This window comes from Sciurus vulgaris, assembly GCF_902686455.1.
Source record: "Sciurus vulgaris genome assembly, chromosome: 15".
Lineage (NCBI taxonomy): Eukaryota > Metazoa > Chordata > Mammalia > Rodentia > Sciuridae > Sciurus > Sciurus vulgaris.
In genome coordinates this window covers 59,343,544-59,363,536 of record NC_136476.1, presented here as the reverse complement: position 1 = coordinate 59,363,536, position 19,993 = coordinate 59,343,544, and the positions used below count along the sequence as shown (strand labels likewise).

Sequence of the window (19,993 nt, the reverse complement as noted above, 5' to 3'; positions counted from 1 at the left end):
ACTTTTGATCCCCCTGCCTCAGACTCCCAAGTGCCTGGGATTACAGCCCTCTTCCCACTTTTAAAAGTGACAGCTTTTTACATTCCTCCCTGGAATCAAAGGAACTCTATTCTCCCTTGGTAACTGACTCAAAGAAGAGCCGCAAAAGAGAGTAGCAGAAGAGGGCAGGACCAGGGTAGGAAACAGATTAAAAGAGAATAACTCCTCCCTCCTTTCCCACCCCACCTTCCCCACCAGGTCTTCTGCCACTTGATCATGAGCATTCTGCATGCAGCCTCCTGCTGGGAGGTCAGTAGTTGGAAGCAAAGCACCCTGGGCTCCCGGCCAGGGAGATAACTTGTTTCAGAATCTTACTTACACCACCATGTGGCAGCCCAAGGCGGGTGTTACCCTGCCTGGGGGTTGGTGTGCCACAGAGGACATGCTGTCTCCACGCAGTCCTGCCACGCACCTTGAACGATGTGACACAGGGGCTAGTGAGGTGAACCTGTCGGCCTGCCTGGCAGGCTGGCCCTCCCTGCCACTCAATCTGCTCCTGACTCAGAGGCATGGGTACATGGCCTTATCTCGGCATTCCTTCCCTCATTCCCCTTTAATACATTTCCATAAGTAAAACTGCCATTGTCTTTATTCCTCGCAGACCTGCTTCCACTGGTCTCTGTGGCCTTTCGTGTATCAATTGTATACCCTTCAAAAGGGGATACCTCTTCATGGGTGTGTGTGTATACAACTTTGGGATGGACTCCAGGTTCAGCTTTATTTTTCTATATATTACAGGGAGAAATATCTTGTAGGTAGAAGTGAGATGGGAAGATTCTGGATGAAGGATACAGGAGATAATGTGGTACTTTTAAATGACTCCTCCTTGGTGACAAAGAAGGAGAAGGGAACTTGGAGAATGTGGAGAGACAGAATGATGACAATGGGCGACACCTGTTGTTTTCACAGTCCTTACCTCTGGCCAACATTATCCTTAACCCTGATTCGTTATTCAACCCAATCCTCTAACAATGATGTGAGGTAACTTTTACTATCATCCTTTTACTAATCAGGCTCAGAAAAAATTACAGAATTTTCCCAAAGTATCATAGCAAGAAGGCTCAGAACTGGAATTTGAAGGTCTATCTGACCTTAAAGTCCAAATTCTTAATGACTGTTATAACTTACTTACCAAGAAAATATATGGGTGGACCGTCAAGAAAGAGGTGAATTTGTAGATGACTGAATTAATTGCCGGGGAGGCTGAGCAGCCCTGTTCTTTATTTAATGGGAGAGAAGGTGGCACTAAGGTGGCCATTGCCAGTTGACTGGTCTACCACCTGCTTAAGCTACTGGCCCCTGGGCAGTCTGAGCCTTCACCCAATTTACCAGTTCTGGATCAATTCCAGTCAGCCCTCCTCATTCCTGAAGAGTGCTGAAGTGGGATGAAGCCAACCTGAAAAATAAGGGGAAATGAGGCAGGGGGCTAGAACCTTCCTGTCTTTCATGCATGCCAACATTTTGAAGATCTCTAAGTAAGAGTCAGTACATAATCCAATTTTTCTAAAAGAAAATATTTTACAGTTGAAGTTTCTTGTGGATTTATCATAAAATATTTCCTTTGTTCCAGGACAACTATGTTTCAAAAACATGCCATTTTAGGGGAAAATATAGACTATCACAGCCTGAAGAAACCCTTCCTTCACATAGATAAGAAGCTCAAAGCTTGTGGAGAACCTTATACTCATAGACCTGTGTTTCAGTCCCTGCCCTGCTTTCTAATGGCATGACTTTGGGCAAGATATCAGATCATTGCCCTCCTCTCCAAAACAATGCCTAGGCTGCTGATGAATGGGGATTAGTGGTGCATTGTTTGGGAAGTGCCCTGTAAGGAGGAGGTGCTCAACAAATGGCAATCCCCCTCATGAGCAATGCCATCTAGTTATGAAGGGTAGAGTTAGGACCAGAATCTTGTTTCTGGATTCTGAAACTCTGTGTGTGTGTGTGTCTGCCATACATGCCGCAGGAGCAGTGGAATGTCTATTTCTGTGAAGTAACATGAAGTGTCTTTACAATAATGTAGGGATTCTTAGATTTCAAAGCACTGGTTCAGATGCTATCGTTTGAGCAATGCAGCAACACAGGAGAGCTGGGCCCACTGTACATAGCACAGAAGGGAGCTGGGAGGAGGGGCTTCCGCCGGGTCTGTGGTCAGGAGCAGGACTGGATCCAGCACCCAGACCTCGTGTTTCCTCATCTGGAGATTTTTCCTCTTGCACACAGTGCTTTTCCACCTAAAGGCCAACAGCTTTACCACAGAGATAAGGAACAGTGAAAGAAATATTAGACTGGGGCTTATAAATGACATAAGTAACCAACAACCAGATTAGATAGTGAGGGGAAAATTGGACTTTGAGATGATTGAGCAAAAGGCAAAGAGAAAACACTGAGGAGATGGTAAATAACTCAATGTGAGGGGACGTGGGAACATGGGGATTGGTGGCCTCTGAGGACCACAGTGTAATTATTTCCCGTCACATAAATACCGGTCCCTCAGTAATTCTAAAATTGTTTCCTAATGAGTCTGCTTCCGCAGCATCCTAACTTCATCTACTTATTTCCTCAGTTAAGGAAAACCTCAAATTCTTGATGAATGAATTCTTGATGAATAATGACTCCTGATTTCAGAGTCTTGAAAACATTCCAAACACCAAAGCAGGTTAGAGTAAACAAGGAAACACACAAATCACAGATTGAAAAAGATAATTTTAGGGTCCAGCCATGATCCTTCCAGTTGCATTGTGTAGATGTGGTCCCTTTTCGTCAAAGTTCTTTCTCCATTTCAAGCTTCAGTTTTACCCTCTAGTATCAAAGGAGGTGATATTTCTAATTCCTAGAATATGAATACTCTCACATTCACTTACATTGAATAATGAATTTACACAGCCACTCTAGTCATAGAATGCATAGAGTTCAGATTTTCTAGCAATGAAGAGTGTTTGAAAATTTGACATGAAGAAATGTACTGACTCTTTTATTCCCATGTTGCCCTGAGCTTCATTATGGTGCCTTAAGACGATACACTCCAATTCTGAGCCTTTAAAAATGAGTGAATCGTGTAGTACGTGGCTCTAGTTTAATGAGGCTGATACACTAGTAAAATAATTGAAAGCAGAGTTTTAAAAGAAATTTTTACATTCATGTTCATGATATCATTATTCACAATAGACAAAAGATGGAAGCAGCCCAAGGGTCCATTGACTGTTGAATGGATGGACAAAATGTGGCACACATACAACAGGGAATATTATTCAGTCTTTAAAAGGAAGGAATTCTGACATACGCTACAACATGCACGAAACTCGAGGACATTATACTAAGTGAAATAAGCTGGTTGCAAACACACAACTATGATTTTATGAAGTACCTAGAGTAGCCAGACCCATAGAATCGGAAAAATAGAATGGCGGTTTCCAGAATCTCTGTGCAGAGTGGAATGGAGAGTTGTTTAATGGGTAGAGAGCTTCAGTTTTGTACAGGTTCTGGAGATTGATGGTAGAACAAAGTACATACACTCAATGATACTGAACTGGACACTTAAAAGTGATTAAGATGGTACATTTTATCTCATGTGTATTTTAGCACAGTATTTTGAGGAGTGGAGAACTATGGTTCTTGTGTAACATTGCAGGGGAGATGCAACCTGGATTCCCATGAAATTACAAATGAATAATGACAGGAAAGCTTTCAAGCCCTAGGATGTTTTTAGAAGAAAGCAAAGGTTATATTCTACTTGTCAATGATTACAAATATTACAGGGATACTAATTATAAGTCAGTTACTCTGGGCTTTTTTGAGATTTATATTAATGCATTAATATATTAATTAATTCATTTATTCAAAAAAAAATGATTGGTAACTTACTGTATTCCAGACATGGGACTGGAAGTTGAGCAGACAGTGGTGAAGCATCGCTGGACCTTCCCTCTGGCATTCAACAGGTGAGTTGAAGCAATTGGTATGAAGCATGCATTGGCTGTGTAAACATCTGAAGTAGGTAGGCTTTTATTAGGTCTTTTCTTTTGTGTTATGTCAGAGTCATCCACGAACACTGCAGTAAGAAGAACAACCACAGCCACCACCACGACCACCTTTTACTACTTTTCATACTCATTGGTTTGGTGTGATTTAATTCCTGACCTCAACGCTGTCTTTCAGGACCTGATGCTGTGAAGTGTTCTAAGATTCAGTCACTTTTACTCATTTTATATTCTTCACAAAATATATCCTCTACAAAAGTCTCCACAACTACCACAACACTACACATAGAAGTTCAGTAAAGATTTTGTCAACTATGCTGAGATAACACTAGCCCTATCTCCATAATCAAAATCATGACGGCTGATTTCAGAGTTATGAAACCATCCCAACCACTGAATCAGAGTGCAATTTAACAAGAAAATATCTATATCACGGATTGGGGGAGATATTTTAAAATTCCAGCCATGATTCTTCAAGTTACATTGTGTAGGTGTGGGCTTCTTTTTATGAAAGTTCTTTCTCACAATTTCATTAATCCTATAGTGAATATAACTCTATGATACATAAAATTTACTTACATAAACAAGTTTGTCGCTCATCTCACACCTTGTGCTGTGTGCCTGAATACATTTAACTCTATGGCCTGATGATTGGTTTCTGTATCACATTCAAACTAGAAGTACTTAGAATGGGGAATGGGGCAGAGAGTGGAGAATAATTTGGCAGTTGTGGGAGGTACTGACAGTAATGATTATGAATGACATCAATGTACTGCCTCTTAAAATAATCAATAATTGGAGATCTCTGAATCAGAGGTGTGTTCATATTTACCTATTTCATGAAAATTCACCCTATGTTAGACCACTAATGTTCATGCTTCACAATTCATTTCTGGTGGAGGCATTACTAGCCCATTTAACAGACGGTGAAACAATGGACCAAAAAGGTGAGGACTTGGCTGGGGATGTAGCTCAATGGCAGAACACTTACCTACCATGCAGGAGGCCCTGGGTTCAACCCCCAGTGTTGTAAAAAAAGACAGAAAAGATTGAGAAATTCCCCCATGTTTCACAGACTCCAAGTCCCATGGTATTTCAATTTTGAACACTTCACAGGGTTAGAAGGTTTTTTAAAATAACAACTTCAACCAAAAAAAAAAAAAAAAAAACCAAAATAAATAATCTGTTCTGCTTGGGGTCCTTGTCTTTCTAAGGTCCAGTAAACCCTTAGCTTGGCTTTCCTGAACTTTGAGTTTCAGCAGCACATCAAGCCCTGGAGGTGGGCAAATGCTGATGCCAGAGGAGCAGCAGCAGGCAGGATGGTACTGCTCAGGGCCAGGTGTCCTCATGCTCCTCTGACGTGCCTAGCCAGTCTGCTGTTCACGTGAAACTACACCCAGCATGACCAGGGACACCTAGGTCTGCCGACGCAAGTCATTCCTCTCTGATTAATGCAGGTTGAATGTCCAAGGTTATAAACTGCAGAGAGGGAGACAGGGAAAAGACCGATCTATACTGTCTGTGTTCACTAACACGTAAACAGGTCTGCTTTAGACCAATGACTTGGAGCAAGACATAGTCGGCTCATAACTGTTCTGTGACTCCAGACAAGTTATTTACCTTCTTTGAACCCGAATTATTTCTGTGCATAAAATAGGAGTAACAAGCCTTTCCTCAGAGAGGTACCAAGACTGAAGATCATGTAGAAAAGGAACTAGGTGCACCACAGAGCCTTAAAAGAGAAAAGATAGCTATGGTGATTGTCATTATTGTAACAAGAATAGGTGTACCTAGGGGCTGGGGCTATAGCTCAGTTGGTAGAGTGCTCACCTCCCATGCACAAGACTCTGGGTTCTAATCCCCAGCACCAAAAATAAAAATAGCTGCATCTTTTGGCAGGTTGAATCTTTTAGTCACAGTTCTGACTACCCCAGCTTTGGCCTCCAAAGTCACTCACTCTCCAGTCTTCATCACCATCTGCCTCTTCTTCCTCCATTCTTTTTTTAAATTTAATTTTTATTGTAAACAAATGGGATACAACTTGTTTCTCTGTTTGTACATGAAGTAGAGGCATACCATTTGTGTAATCATACATTTACATAGGGTAATGGTGTTTGATTCATTCTGTTATTTTTTCTTTCCCCCCGACCCCTCCCACCCCTCTTTTCCCTCTACGCAGTCCCTCCTTCCTCCATTCTTGCCCCCCCACCACCCATTATGTGTCATCATCGGCTTATCAGCAAGATTGTTCATCCTTTGGTTTTTTGAGATTGGCTTATCTCACTTAGCATGATATTCTCCAATTTCATCCATTTGCCTGCAAATGCCATAATTTTATTATTCTTTATGCCTGCATAATATTCCATTGTGTGTGTGTGTGTATATATATATATATATATATATATATATATATATATATACCATAGTTTCTTTATCTATTCATCAATTGAAAGGCATCTAGGTTGGTTCCACAATCTGGCTATTGTGAATTGAGCAGCTGTGAACATTGATGTGGCATTCTTTTTTAACAAAATCCATATGTCTCCAGATGAGGTCACCTTGGTCTCAAGAATCAAGTACCTTGTTCTTGAATGAGCACCAGGTGAAGATGGGGGGAAAACAGAAAATGAAGTCAAGGTGGCTGATGAGAACTTCACCTGGTCTAGCCCTCTGATATTCTCAGGTCAGCCTTGGTCAAAACTTCCCTCATCAAAGGAACCCCAGTTGCTTCAGATAGTCCAGTTTCCTTCAGTAATGAGACACAATGTCTAGCACTTCCTACTTTAAGAAATAGAGTCTTACTGTATTTGGAAAACCTAATTCTCTTGCTTCTTTTTCCTTCATGTTATTGGTATTTCATTTTCTTGCTAAATAGATTCTACTGTTCATATTTTGCTCTGCACCATCAACCACTTTGGTTATGTTTTCTTTTGTTTTCCATTTTATAAGTTATTCCAAAGGAACATGTTCCAGAGAATTTATATTTTCCTATAATCATAGTCATTGTATTATGTTTCAGATTTCTCCCTTTTATTTGCCTCAGAAAGCATCTGATATTTTCACTTACTTTCTCAAAAAATAAATTTTGGTTTAATGCTCAAGGAAAAAAATTTGTAGAATGAACTGGTACTTATGGCTGCATTTGGGAGAGCTGATGGCTTTGATCCAACACTTGGACTTTACTTCTGTTTTTTACCAACTTTGAAGACAAAAGTAGAAACGTTGAAAGAAAGTGACAAAAGGTCCAAAAGATAGTAGCTTCTGGTGATCCTACATCAGGAAGCCCCACTTAATTTTTGTAGACTGGGTAGGATGGGAAAAAGATGATTTTTTAAAAGAAGATATTTGAATTTTATTTTCCATCAAAACAAAATCTATACATAGGGAATTCAAAATTCAGAATCTATTTCTTCCAGTGAAAGATGATTCAAATTTAATTTAAATTATAGAATAAAGTTATTGGAACTTGCCACTAGCAAAGCATTGAAGATAAATAATGAAAATATAGCACTGCTTGTCTAATTTGGAAATAATGATTCTTGAATGCCTACTGTATACAAGTATTTTATAAACTCAATGCTCCTGTGAAGGAGAAATTCTACTTTGCAGAGGAGGAAATTAAAGCTCAGAGTAAATACATATATATATATATATAAATATATAAATACATATATATATAAATATATAAATACATAAATACATATATATATAAATATATAAATACATATATATATATATATACCTTGATCATGGTCATGTTTTTAATAAGTACTGGAACTAAAGTAATAAGACTTCTTCCCAGGATCCCTTGATAGACCCGAGAGCTCAGTCATTCTCTAGCTGTGTGATTCAGGGGCCTCTCCGAGTCCACCATTCCTCAGTTTCCTCACCTGCAAAATGTAAGGTGTTGATCAGCAGTCATGTGATCTAAAGTCAGCCTTTGCAGCTTTAACATTCTATGAGTCTAAGGAGGGTGTGAGCATGATTAGAAGGATTGGTTGATTATGAACCAATCGGAGTTATTGAATAAACACCTCCCTACCAGGCCAAGGTAGGAAGGGGAGGACAAAAGTTAAAAAAAAAAAAAAGACTGATGAGAAGTCTATAAAAACTGTGTGCTTTCAAAGATCGTGCTACGAGGCAGCTGCGACCTCACCCACAGCTTCTGATATCTCAGAGGACTCCTCTCTCAAACCGTAAGTAAAAGACTTCCTTTGAATATCCGGACAGCACCAGTGAATCAGGGCTTAATGATAGCCCTGCGTCTTGGAGGGGAAGTCCTGCTTGCCTTTGTTTACCGGAGAAGCCAGGCGGCAGCTTGGCAGAGGGGCTGAAATCACAGCGTGCTCTCTCAGCACAGACTCCGAGCACTTTTCCTCAAGTGGCCAAATGGTCCAGATTGATTGCCAGTTACCTCATTACCTGCCCAAGGCACTTAGGAGTCTGTGGTCTGCGAAATTTACTGGAACATTTCTAATTTTTTAGAGCCCAGTCAGTTTTGAGGTTCTTGTTCACTTCTACTTTCCTTTTATTATAACTACTTATTTCAGTGAGTTATTTACATATGTATTGCCTTATGTCATTTTCTACATTCTCTTCCCACATGTACCCACACTAGCACTGAAGTTTCTTTGTGACCAAAATGAGCCCTTGGAGTGTTTTGCTCTTTGCCCTCACCCACTGCTCAAATGAAGAAACAACAGGGTTGGAAACGTCACCAGGCATGGTCATTCTGCGATTATGGATGTTCAAGTCCTCTGCTCACTTGATGCTTTCTGTCACATTTCTCTCTGGCATCAGACAATGTGATGACTCTGATTTATTTTAGTACATTTGCTCTACTTTATGAAAAATAGGCATGTTATGAAAATACGTTATCTTTTTCACAAACTTCTCTTTAAACAGTTACCTGGGGCTCTAGTTGCCAGTTCGGATGCAGCAGTGGCTTGAGTTCCACAGCTGTGGTATTTACCACTTTAGCCAAGGCAAATCTGTGGAACACCCAGGTTAGGGTCAGAGGTGCTAGGGCAGGGAATGGTGTAGTTGCTGGAAATCTGAGAGTTCCTTTGGTTTAGATGACAGTTCAGTGGAAACAGCAACACTCAGGTCTCTTTCTGGGCTGTACCATGTGTTCAAAGGCACTGGGGATCAGGTCGTACCAGGGCTGCCCTAGATCATCTCACTGCACTTGTCTCTCTGGCACTGGGGTGGGTAATAAAGCTGTGGACAGCTTCATGCATCTGTGCATGAGAGTGCTGCACACAGTGCTTAGCAATCATGAGCTTTCAATGAATGGCATGACCCTGCTCTGTGTTTATCCTCTTAGAAACCCATCTGCCTTGTACAGAAGCAAATGGATTCTCTGCTGTCTTATAATTCTCTGGGAGTTAAATGTCCATATTTTATAAATGACTATTTCATAGAACCTCTTTAGGAAGATAGAAAGAACCACACTGTAGGATGCTATTGACAATTTGACTGAAGAAGGACTAGAAATCAGATTCTAAGTCATAAGCCAGGAGACTGTGACATGCGATCCTAGAACTTCACAATTCAGAAGGGATATCAGATAGACAGAGTGGCCCTGGGCCTCAGTTTCCAGGCCTCATCTCTAAAGTGGTAGGATTGATGCAAATATTTCTCTAAGGTCTTCTGTAGTTACTCTGTGTTAATACATGTTAATGTTCACAACCTTCAGCCAGATTCATGTATAAATATATATATATATACGTACATATATATGTATATGTACATATATATGTGTGTGTGTATACATATATTTACATACTTGCTCATCAAAACATCAAACATTACTAAGGATGTATGAAGTAAACTATGAGGGTCTCCTCACACTATCCCATTCCCCAAAGGTAACATGAGAATGTTACTGTTTGTATATACAGACCTACAAATAGTATGTGAATATACTTTTTTTATTAAAAAAATAGGGTGATGATTGCATATTTCTCTGAAACTTGCTTTTTTCACTTAACATAATGTGAACAACTTCTCATTGCAATTTTAAAAAACAGTTAGCATGAGACCTCTGCGATCAGAGGCTTAGGGGCACAGTAATAATTGATTCTTATTATCCATTCCAGGCCAGCCTTCTGTCTCCTGGCAGTGAACATTGGCCTGTGACCCTGTTTTATGATTAACAGAGAGACAACATTTGTGCTGATGTGGTACAGACCTTTAATCCTTCTGCATAAGTTTAACTTCCTGCAAATAGTATAAGTTGGACTTGACTTTTCTCTGTTATTTGGTTGAGTCAGCAAACCCAGAAGGGGGAAAACAACTTGTAGTAAATAGAAACATGGAAGTCGTTTAGATGATTATTTTTTTAAAAGTTCAAAAAAGAGATAAATATGCATCTTGCACTTTTACAATGCTGTATAAAGCACCTTCATATTTATTATGCAATTCTACAAATTCATTTTGAGCAACTATGGTGAGCAGGGTACTTGAAGTTTGCATGGAGTCACTTGGCAATATTATGACCAGAGTAGATATTACCACCATTTAATTCATAATAAACTAAGAGAAGTTACTGACTTGCCCAAGTCCCAGCTAGGAATGGTAGAACAGAACTGGTCTTTGAGCACAGGTCTGTCTGATCTACAAACCCCAAATTGCTGATGAATGTGTCAGACCCTTATGAATTGCTAATGTCTGTGGTGTGATGATTCATAGCCTAAGGTACTCCGGGACTGTCATCAAGGACACCAGGATCCATCCCAAGGCCAATTTCCTTCCCCATCCTCACTCTTTTCCTTGAATAGGTGGGAGTACCATCTCTTTTCCCAACTTTGTGCCTTATTGGGTATTGGTCCTTAGACAAATAATTAAAACTCTTTTATTATTTTCTATTTCTCATTATTTTCTAGTCTATTAAGTAAAAAAGGGAAAGAACCCAACTGCTCTCTAGAATTATTGTGAGGACTAAATTATATGTCAACCAATTAGCAGAATGATTGGCAATAAATGGTAATTTTTAATTGTTATCGTGCTATTTTTTCCCTTTCCTTTCATTAAGGAAACATTTTTATTTTTTGGTAATTTTCATCTCCTTTGTGCAAATAATTAAACTGGGAAGGAAAAATTGCACCTTGGTCTAAAGGTTACCATGACACCAGAAATCCACAGAACAGAGAGCTAGCCCCTTGCTGAAGTTCCCTCTATTTGTCAGGGTTTAGTGAGTCACTGATTAGTTGGTTCAGCCTCAGAATCAGTGACCTCCAGGTCTCCTGGAAAGCATCTTATTTAGGATCGCCATGAGTATTTGGCATCCTACCTTCATCCATTATGACTATTTGGAACTACTTAGGCAAAGGGGGAGAAAACATATCTTATTTGTTTATTCAGCTGTGGAAATGAGCCAGAAAGTTCAGAGGGGCCTGCAAAGCTCATCTGTGCTGGCCGCCTTGGTCACAGACCCATCTGAGCACCCACATTTTGTGCGTGGCTCTCTCGCGCTCTTTTTGCAGGTCTGTCACCATGGCCCACCGATTTCCAGCCCTCACTGCAGAACAGAAGAAGGAACTTTCTGAAATTGCCCAGCGCATTGTTGCCAATGGCAAGGGCATCCTGGCTGCAGATGAATCTGTAGGTGAGTGTGAGACATGGTCGTGTCATGCGACAGCATACTCTTGTTTCCACACTTAGCAACTTTATAATCATTCTCCTTTCTCTCTGAGGAAGTAAGAGTGTAGGTACATATGAGAGGGAGCAGAAGATTCAGTGAGCGTAAATCTTTTGAAACCTATAGTTCCAGTAGGTAGATTCTGAAAAACCAAGGCAAGAGAGGCTCCAACCCTCCACCTTAAGGCCCTTGCTAGGGTCATTTAAATCTAGCCTGTAGCAAGACCAAGAACTCAGTAATCAGGGGGAGATCAGATAAGCAGGTGTCTGCTGCTAGTAAGAAGTCAGTTTAAAGTCAGCCCAATTAGGAGTCTGCAGGGTAGAATCTGCATCTGTAGTGGACCAGGGCTCATGGCTAAGGGAACCCCAGGGTGGCACTGGGGAGAGCTGTGGAAGCTTTGCACAGCTTGGCCCAAAATGATAGAAGCTAAAATTAAGAGCCTTCCCCCTTTTTCCTTCCACTGCAAATACATTCAGTGAGATTGAGCTCTAGATCAGGGGAGGGCTAGAGAGGACTAAGGGCCTTCCATATCTATCTGGTCCCAAAGGTAGATTCCAACCTGACCCCTACATGCCCAGTCCATGCAGCTGCTAACTAGCAAATTTCCCCTGGGAGACAAAAATTCAGGCAGGAGATTTGAAGATCAGAATTTAAAAAGAGAGAGTCTTGCTTTCCATCCTGGCAAGGATCACTAAATGTGGAGAGGGACCACAGGAAAGCCGTGGCTTGCTCCTTATGCTGCCTTTGGCCCACCCCCATCAGGCACCATGGGAAACCGCCTGCAGAGGATCAAGGTGGAAAACACAGAGGAGAACCGCAGGCAGTTCCGAGAAATCCTCTTCTCTGTGGACAGTTCCATCAACCAGAGCATCGGGGGAGTGATCCTTTTCCACGAGACCCTCTACCAGAAGGACAGTCAGGGAAAGCTGTTCAGAAACATCCTCAAGGAGAAGGGCATCGTGGTGGGCATCAAGGTGAATACTTCCTGCCTCTTCCCAGACAAGCTCCAAGCACACTGGGCAGGTCGGGGCCGACACCCGGCATTCTCAGCATCTCATTTCTCATCTCCCCGTCATCATCTTCTTCCCACGGAGAACCAGATCCTCTCCTAGACTTTTCTTCTGGTGTCCTTGTCTTTCAATTGCTTTTTCTATAAGGCACTTAATCTCTCTGAATCTCCACTTCCTCATTTCTCAAAATGGGAGTATTCGCACCTACCTCATAAAGTTCTTGTAAGGATAAAATGAGTTTTTTAAACAGTTCCTATCACATAACTATTTGACTAATGGCAGCTATTTAAGTTAAAGTACCTATTGTTCTGTCTTCTAACTAGGTTTTCTATTACTGCATGAATTTCTCCAGTAAAAATTAATATTCATTCATTGGGTGCTTATAATCCCAAGCACTCATTTAATCCTCTGGGCGACCTCTGGAAGTAGACTCATTTATTATCCTTATTTTAGAGATGAGTTGAGAATACTGAACCACATGAGGTAACATACTTTGCCCATACTCAGACTGTCTAATGAGTTGTGGATTTAGCATCTGCTCTTTTGATGCGAAGAGTAGGGGCTGCATCCTTATTCTCTACCTCCAGTCCAAACACCGTGCCTAGTAGGTGCAGGGGCTCAGTAAATGTCAGGATTGACATTCTCACTCTGTTCCTTCTAGGTAACTTCCCTTCTGCAGTGGACTGAACTGGATCTGTCTCCCAACCCCACTCCCGCTGTACACCTTCCTAATTTGCTCCTTAGCTTGTGAAAGACAAGAATAGTACCAGGAGGCTTGCTTTATATTTTGCTGACATTCAGCATCTGCTAATTACTTGTTAATTATTTGTATCCACAGTTAGACCAAGGAGGTGCTCCCCTTGCAGGAACAAACAAAGAAACCTCCATTCAAGGTAAGGCTACCACCTCCTGATTTGAGTCATCCTCATATAGGCTAGAAATGAAGGTGATTAAAGAAGAAAGGGAAAATGAAATATGAATATTACTCTCATTTTAGAGCCATTCACACCTGGATTTTGATACCAGTTCCTCCATTTAATATCTGTGTGATTTTGGGCCAGTCATTGAAATGTTCTGAGCTTCAGTTTTCTTACCTATATATGGGATACCAGCATTTACTTCGCAGAGTAGTTGTGGGGATTATATCAGACATTGTACACAAAGTGGTCACCACAGTGTGTTGCACAAAGGAGATATTCTACATGGAACTATTATCTCTAAAGAGAAATCCAGCAGCAGTAGAAAGGAAAGTCCCCAAGTTTTGAGATCAGACACACCTGGGTTTGAACCCTTGTTCCATCCCAGGCTACACAGATAATTTTGCAAGGTACTTTACTGCCATGTAGACAATTCTTAACCTCAGCATTGGGTTAGTTAAGCAGACTTTGAATCACAGCTGTTACTTTCAGTCTTTCAAACTGTAAGGTAAAGTGACTTAACCACTTGGAGCCTCAGTTTTCACATCTGTAACATGAGTATAATATGAACTCTTAGTTACCTCTGTTCTACTATGAAGTGTCCAGTATGTACATAAAAAACATATTCATTAGTTCTAGGTCTTGTGGACCATTATTGTGATTAAAGCTATTTTCCTGGGTGTTGTCAGTCCCAAACTCTGTGGTCTGAAGGCTAAGCCAAAAGAGAACTTCACTTTGTCAGTGGTCCCACACACAGATCAGGCACAGGAGTGCAAAGAAGCCATTCTGTCTTTTGTGACTTGCAGGGCTTGATGGTCTCTCAGAGCGCTGTGCTCAGTACAAGAAAGATGGTGTTGACTTTGGGAAGTGGCGTGCTGTGCTAAGGATTGCTGACCAGTGCCCCTCCAGCCTTGCTATCCAAGAAAATGCCAATGCCCTGGCCCGCTACGCCAGCATCTGTCAGCAGGTGCTCTGCCTTTCCTGGGTTAAGAAACAGTAAAATAGAACTTTCTTCAGAGCCTCTCTTTTTGATTTTACTATAATCACATGTAGTTCCTCCTCTTCCCTCACTATATACTGGTGGCATTTTTTACTACATTTGTTATAGCCAAGTGAATAGGGAGAGATTTGGTCCCATAAACTGGTAGAAGCCCCACTAAGCAAGGAGCTCAAAGGCCAGGGCTGTCAACTGCTGCCCTTTACCAAAGCTCCATAAACCAATTCTTAAAAACAATAAGGTTCTTGAGGCCAGGGTACTTGCTTGTCTTTGATCCATAATGTCCAAGATATGACTCTCTTAGCTATCTAGCCAGAGGGCAATAGCTCAGATCTAGTCCCAGTGTAAATAGTTTCATGGAGGATGGTGGCTTGACACCCAAGTTTCCAACCAACACATGCTGAAGTATTTCCGGGGCAAAGTTAATTCTGATGTACTTCTGTGAGTACTGTGTTGGGGTTACTAAAGTTGCAGACACCCGGAAATTCCCAATTAAAAGTGTAAACTCTGCTTGAATTCTTCAATTAACTTACACAAGAGGCACCTTTCTTAGTAATTTAAACTTAACTTCCCTAAAAGGATGGCAGCTATGTTCTAAGGTAACTAGAATAATCTCTGGAACAAGATACAGAAATTAAGGGTTTGTATTTATTTTTTAATCCTATTCCTAAAAACCTTTTCTTTAACTTCACAGTTCTTTTACCTAAGCCACAAATGCTCACTAGATACTCCAGTTTCTTTTCACCTCCTTTAACTCATGTATATGATAGATTTTGTTTAAACCAATTGAATCTGTTGAATCTGCTCCTAAGGAAGGGATTAATCACAGTGCCCACAGCTTCATTTTTGACCACCCACCTCCCCACCCCATTTTCCTTTTTAGAATGGGCTGGTACCCATTGTTGAGCCAGAGGTAATTCCTGATGGAGACCATGACCTGGAACACTGCCAGTATGTAACTGAGAAGGTAGGTCTTAAATATATAGATCCAACTCCAGCATAAAATCTTGTTTTTAAGTAACTGCTGTTATTAGCATGTAACGTGTTTTAGTTGAAATAGCCTTTAGTTCGAAATCATTGTGTAACATGGAGAAGGTGAGGAGGTGCTTATCAGCGCTTCATTGTTTGGTATATGAAAGAAGAAAATATTTGCATACCAAAATGGGTTGGAGAATCCTTTTCCACTATGGGATCTTGGTTGGGCAAGTCATATTATCTCTTTTGGATTTCACTTCCATTATGTATACACTAAGAAATTTTAAAATAAGACCAACATGAGAAAAAGCTTTGAGAAAGCATGTTGTTCACAGTTGACTTTCTAAATTAGTCATAGTAGTTCTTGGGTGATTTTTCTCATACACTGAGAAAGTGGGAGACATAATGTCACCTGAACTTAATTTCTCCCTTTACAAAGTTATGTGGACTGAAATGATATTTGAAAGCACTTCTGTCTATACTAAGTTTTTATGGGAATAGAGAAGGGAGGCCAGTTTAGATGTTCTCAACTAGCTATATTGAGGCAGTCTTATTATGGGATGACATTGACCAAGGGTATAATGGGAAGAAATGAGTCAAAGGACCCTAGGAAGTAAAACCATGCCATAGTTCACACAGTGGAACCACTGAAGTAGAGATGCTGGGGAAAGCCAGCATGGTTGTGCTCAGTGGCTACAGTTTACAATGCATTGCCCAGATAGGGTTGGAGGCTGATTGAGAAGCTCTTGCCAAGCAATGCATGGAGTTCCTCCATTATGCATCTTTGTACTGTTGAAGTATTACAGTTAGAGGACTCTAAAATTGACTTCGAATTTCACCTGTGTGGTCCCCTTGTCCTGCAGGTCCTGGCTGCGGTCTACAAGGCCCTGAGTGACCATCATGTTTACCTAGAGGGCACCCTGCTAAAGCCCAACATGGTGACTGCTGGACATGCTTGCACCAAGAAGTATACGCCCGAGCAAGTGGCTATGGCCACTGTCACAGCTCTCCACCGCACTGTTCCTGCAGCTGTTCCTGGTGAGGCCTTCTTTCTTCTCTAAGTCAAGATCTCAGCCCTCTGTCTTTGAAAGAATGCCACAAGCATTTGGGCTTATTGTGGCATCTGCTTCTACCCTTGAAAGAGACCTCCATGGTCTCACAGGCAGCCAGCACTTCCCCTCCCACTCTATGATGCCAAGTCAGTCCAACGGCTCACATCCATTTATTTCCTTGATATTTCATTGCCCCCTTTTATTTATTAAATCCATTTTCTGCTTAACCAACTAGTTTCAGCAAAGGCAAACTGATTTCTTTGACCCAGTCCCATGCAAATCAAGTGGAGAAAAGATCAAGATAGTACATTTTGTACCTTGAGCAGGGTATATAAGGAGGGTCTAATACAGTGGAGTGGCTTCTTTCTTTCTAGGCATCTGCTTTTTGTCTGGTGGCATGAGTGAAGAGGATGCTACTCTTAATCTCAATGCTATCAACCTTTGCCCACTGCCAAAGCCCTGGAAACTAAGTTTCTCCTATGGACGGGCCCTGCAGGCCAGTGCACTAGATGCCTGGGGCGGCAAGGCTGCAAACAAGAAGGCAACCCAGGAAGCTTTCATGAAGCGGGCCTTGGTAAGATGCTTCTACCTCTTATCTACTTGATTAAGTTGATACTTGAGGCCTGATGTTCTTGCAATGGTGGAGCATCATTTTCTTCAGGCAACGAAGGTTCCTATAGGTGGTGCCTCATGGGTATTTGAAAATGTGGCATGAGAGCTCAGTAGGAAGATTGCGGCTAGAAAGAGTTCTGAATTATTCATACTTGTAGTAGCACTAATGACAGTAAATCGAAGGTTCTTTGGTTTCAAAGAGGCACTTCAGAGGGAAGAAGATAAGAGCACCAAAGTCTGAACTCAAGTCACCTTTCATTTTGGGAAGATGAACAAGAGAAGTCACCAAGAAAATATAATAGGATGAAACAAGGATTCTGGGAACAAATTAAAAGAGTTTTAAGGGTCAGTAACTATATACTGCAGAGAGATTCAAAACAAAGACTGAGGAAAGGCACTGAGATTGGCATTTAGGAGCATATCAGTGACCCTCAACATGTTCAGTAGAGAAAAAAAGAAGAAAGGTGCCTTTTCAAGAAGTTTGTCTAGAAAAGACCAGGAAAAGTGATCAGGAGAAATGAGGACCAAATAATAATGAACAAATGAATGAATGAATGAATGAATGAATAAAGGTTTTAGTTAACTAGTAACCATTACTTTAAAAATACCCTCTATGAGCCAAGTACTCACTGGAGTGAACAAATCAGACATAATCACTTTTTTTCAGACAGTTTAGAGTTTAGTGAAATAGGGGAGAGATTGGCCTTTTAAAATGTAATCAAAAGGAGTATGAGGAGAGATAAACATTAGGGAATGGAAATAACTAAGAGTAAAAGGACTTAAAGAATAAAGGATTGCATGATACTAAGGATTAAATATGGATGGTATCATTGGTCTCAGACTAAAAGAAGGAAAGACAAAAAAGAAGAAAGAACAGGTTTGGAATCAGCTTGGTAGAGTTGAGATGGAGCAGTTGATCATGATTGCAGTTGCACAAAATGTGAAAGAAATGAGATTTCATTCCTGACAGTGGGGAAGTTTAGAAGCCGTTGAATGAATCTACTAGGAAATTGACCAGACATTACAGCCACACATAGCCAAGTATCAAGTAAGGTACACATGCAAGTGAAATGAGAGTGAGTTTGTAGTACATTAGCTTAGTTCCTAATTTTTCCTAAAGATGTTCTAAGGCCTGCAGGGAGATTTAGACAAACTTGAATGAGAAAAAGAGTAAAAGCAGGGTAAAAGAGTAAAAGTTTAGTAGAGAGAGAGGAGTGATAGGTTCATTTCCTTGCTAACCATAAGGAAGTCTGCACAAGAAATCAAGTTAATCAGAAGTTTGGTGAGGAGACCATAAAGGAAAGGAAACCCCCCACCCCAAATTGAAAAACCATCTCTGGGGCTGAAGAGGAGCATAAAGATACCATGATTATGGAAGGCAGGGAATGGATATGCTGGTATGTGGCTGATGGGATGGAGAGGTGGATCTCACAGGATGGAGGAATCATGAAAAGTATGGGTGAGAAAAGCCATCCACAGAGAGAAAGGGAAGTTGAGTTTATCACCCAGGACAGTGGTTCTCAAGCTTGAATATGCATTCTAATAGCCTGAAGGGCTTGCTAAAATGCTGGCTGTGGAGCCCTCTCCACTGAATTTCGAACTCAGTAGGTCTGGAGTGAAGTCAGAGTGTCCATTTCTAACATGATCCTAAGTGATGCTGATGGTCCATGAAAGACTCTGAGAACAAATGATGTAAGATATTCAAATCTTGGAGAGTCCTGGAGAGAACAGACAATGGCAACAGTGACTGACAGAAGATATGGTACCAACTATTATTATAAAATTTTCATTATTCCGAATTTACCTTTAATTGGAATGTACACAGGGAATCAAATGATACTATGCTAACAACTATATCAAACTTACATATACTTGTGGATGAATATAGGTAGAACACAGAAAAAGATGTAAACACTTTCTTTTTGTAATAGTACACTATACTATGGAAAAGTTTCTCAACTTTACTTTCCAGTACTGTCATTGCAGTATGATTGGTACTACAAAGAGACTTTTCCAGTAACTGACACAAACCTAAACTTACCAAGGAAATGATCAGAAAACTAGTCCAAAAGGAAGATAACATGGAAGGAAGGGGAGGCATCAGCCTCAATATTTAGCAGTAGCACTGTAAAGAGAAAAAAAGAAAAATGCAACTGAAGGTGTAGCTGGTTTCCAATGAGTGTGAAGTCAAGGGCTATGTTTCCTCTAATTCGGTGTCCTCTCTCATACTTGTTTTTCAGGCTAACTGCCAGGCAGCCAAAGGACAGTATGTTCACACAGGCTCCTCTAGTGCTGCTTCTACCCAGTCGCTCTTCACCGCCTGCTACACCTACTAGGCCCTGACACCCACCAGCTGGCTTCAACTCCTCTAGGTGTCTGGGTAGGAAAGCCGACAGGGAACAGTCTTTCAATCGACCCTGGAAATTAAACAAAATTAGATCGGAACTGCTGGAAACACAACACATGCTAAATATCAGACATGGGAGAAACCAAATCAGTTGTTAAAACATAAATATGAACATCAAAGATCTGATGACTTTCACACAGTAGTTTCCTTACAGTTCTAGTTCCCCATGCTCCAGAGTATTCACCCAAGAAAAGAACATTCTTCAAAGAAAACCCATTCTCCATCCAAATAACAACTGCAGAGTAAAACACCTCAAAAGCTGAATGGGAAGCATATCTTATGAAAAACCTTTTTCACTGGGAGATTATGAAGGAGACAGTAGCAATCCAAAAAAAAGAAATAAAATGTTCTATAACTCTTCA

General features: G+C 40.8%; 1 protein-coding gene and 1 long non-coding RNA gene across 4 annotated transcripts in view; one reads left to right on the top strand and one right to left on the bottom strand.

Moving 5' to 3' along the window:
* LOC306645013 overlaps window positions 1-7,992 on the bottom strand; it is a 53,873-nt gene extending 45,881 nt beyond the window's left edge. For 2 of the 3 annotated variants that reach the window (XR_013759499.1, XR_013759500.1), the window contains exons 1-4: window positions 7,762-7,991; window positions 5,640-5,751; window positions 3,904-4,027; window positions 1,172-1,435 (exon numbers count right to left, since the gene is read on the bottom strand). This is a non-coding gene — a long non-coding RNA (uncharacterized lncRNA). Of the gene's footprint in view, window positions 1-1,171; window positions 1,436-3,903; window positions 4,028-5,639; window positions 5,752-7,761 lie in introns of all 3 variants that reach the window. The other variant, XR_013759498.1, reaches the window with a different exon arrangement.
* Window positions 7,993-8,125: 133 nt separating this feature from the next.
* Window positions 8,126-19,993, top strand: ALDOB (aldolase, fructose-bisphosphate B). Its single transcript, XM_079112256.1, has 9 exons — window positions 8,126-8,215; window positions 11,507-11,628; window positions 12,424-12,635; window positions 13,510-13,564; window positions 14,395-14,555; window positions 15,469-15,552; window positions 16,424-16,598; window positions 16,987-17,186; window positions 19,465-19,993. Exons 2-9 carry the CDS (start codon window positions 11,517-11,519, stop codon window positions 19,558-19,560), a joined length of 1,095 nt encoding a protein of 364 aa, XP_078968382.1. The 5' UTR covers window positions 8,126-8,215; window positions 11,507-11,516; the 3' UTR covers window positions 19,561-19,993.

Coding starts and splice junctions, on each gene's coding strand:
- ALDOB (XM_079112256.1), top strand. CDS start 11,517: ATGGCCCACCGATTTCCAGCCCTCACTGCAGAACAGAAGAAGGAACTT. Junction 14,556..15,468: donor ACGCCAGCATCTGTCAGCAG/GTGCTCTGCCTT, acceptor TTTCCTTTTTAG/AATGGGCTGGTACCCATTGT. Junction 16,599..16,986: donor TGTTCCTGCAGCTGTTCCTG/GTGAGGCCTTCT, acceptor CTTTCTTTCTAG/GCATCTGCTTTTTGTCTGGT.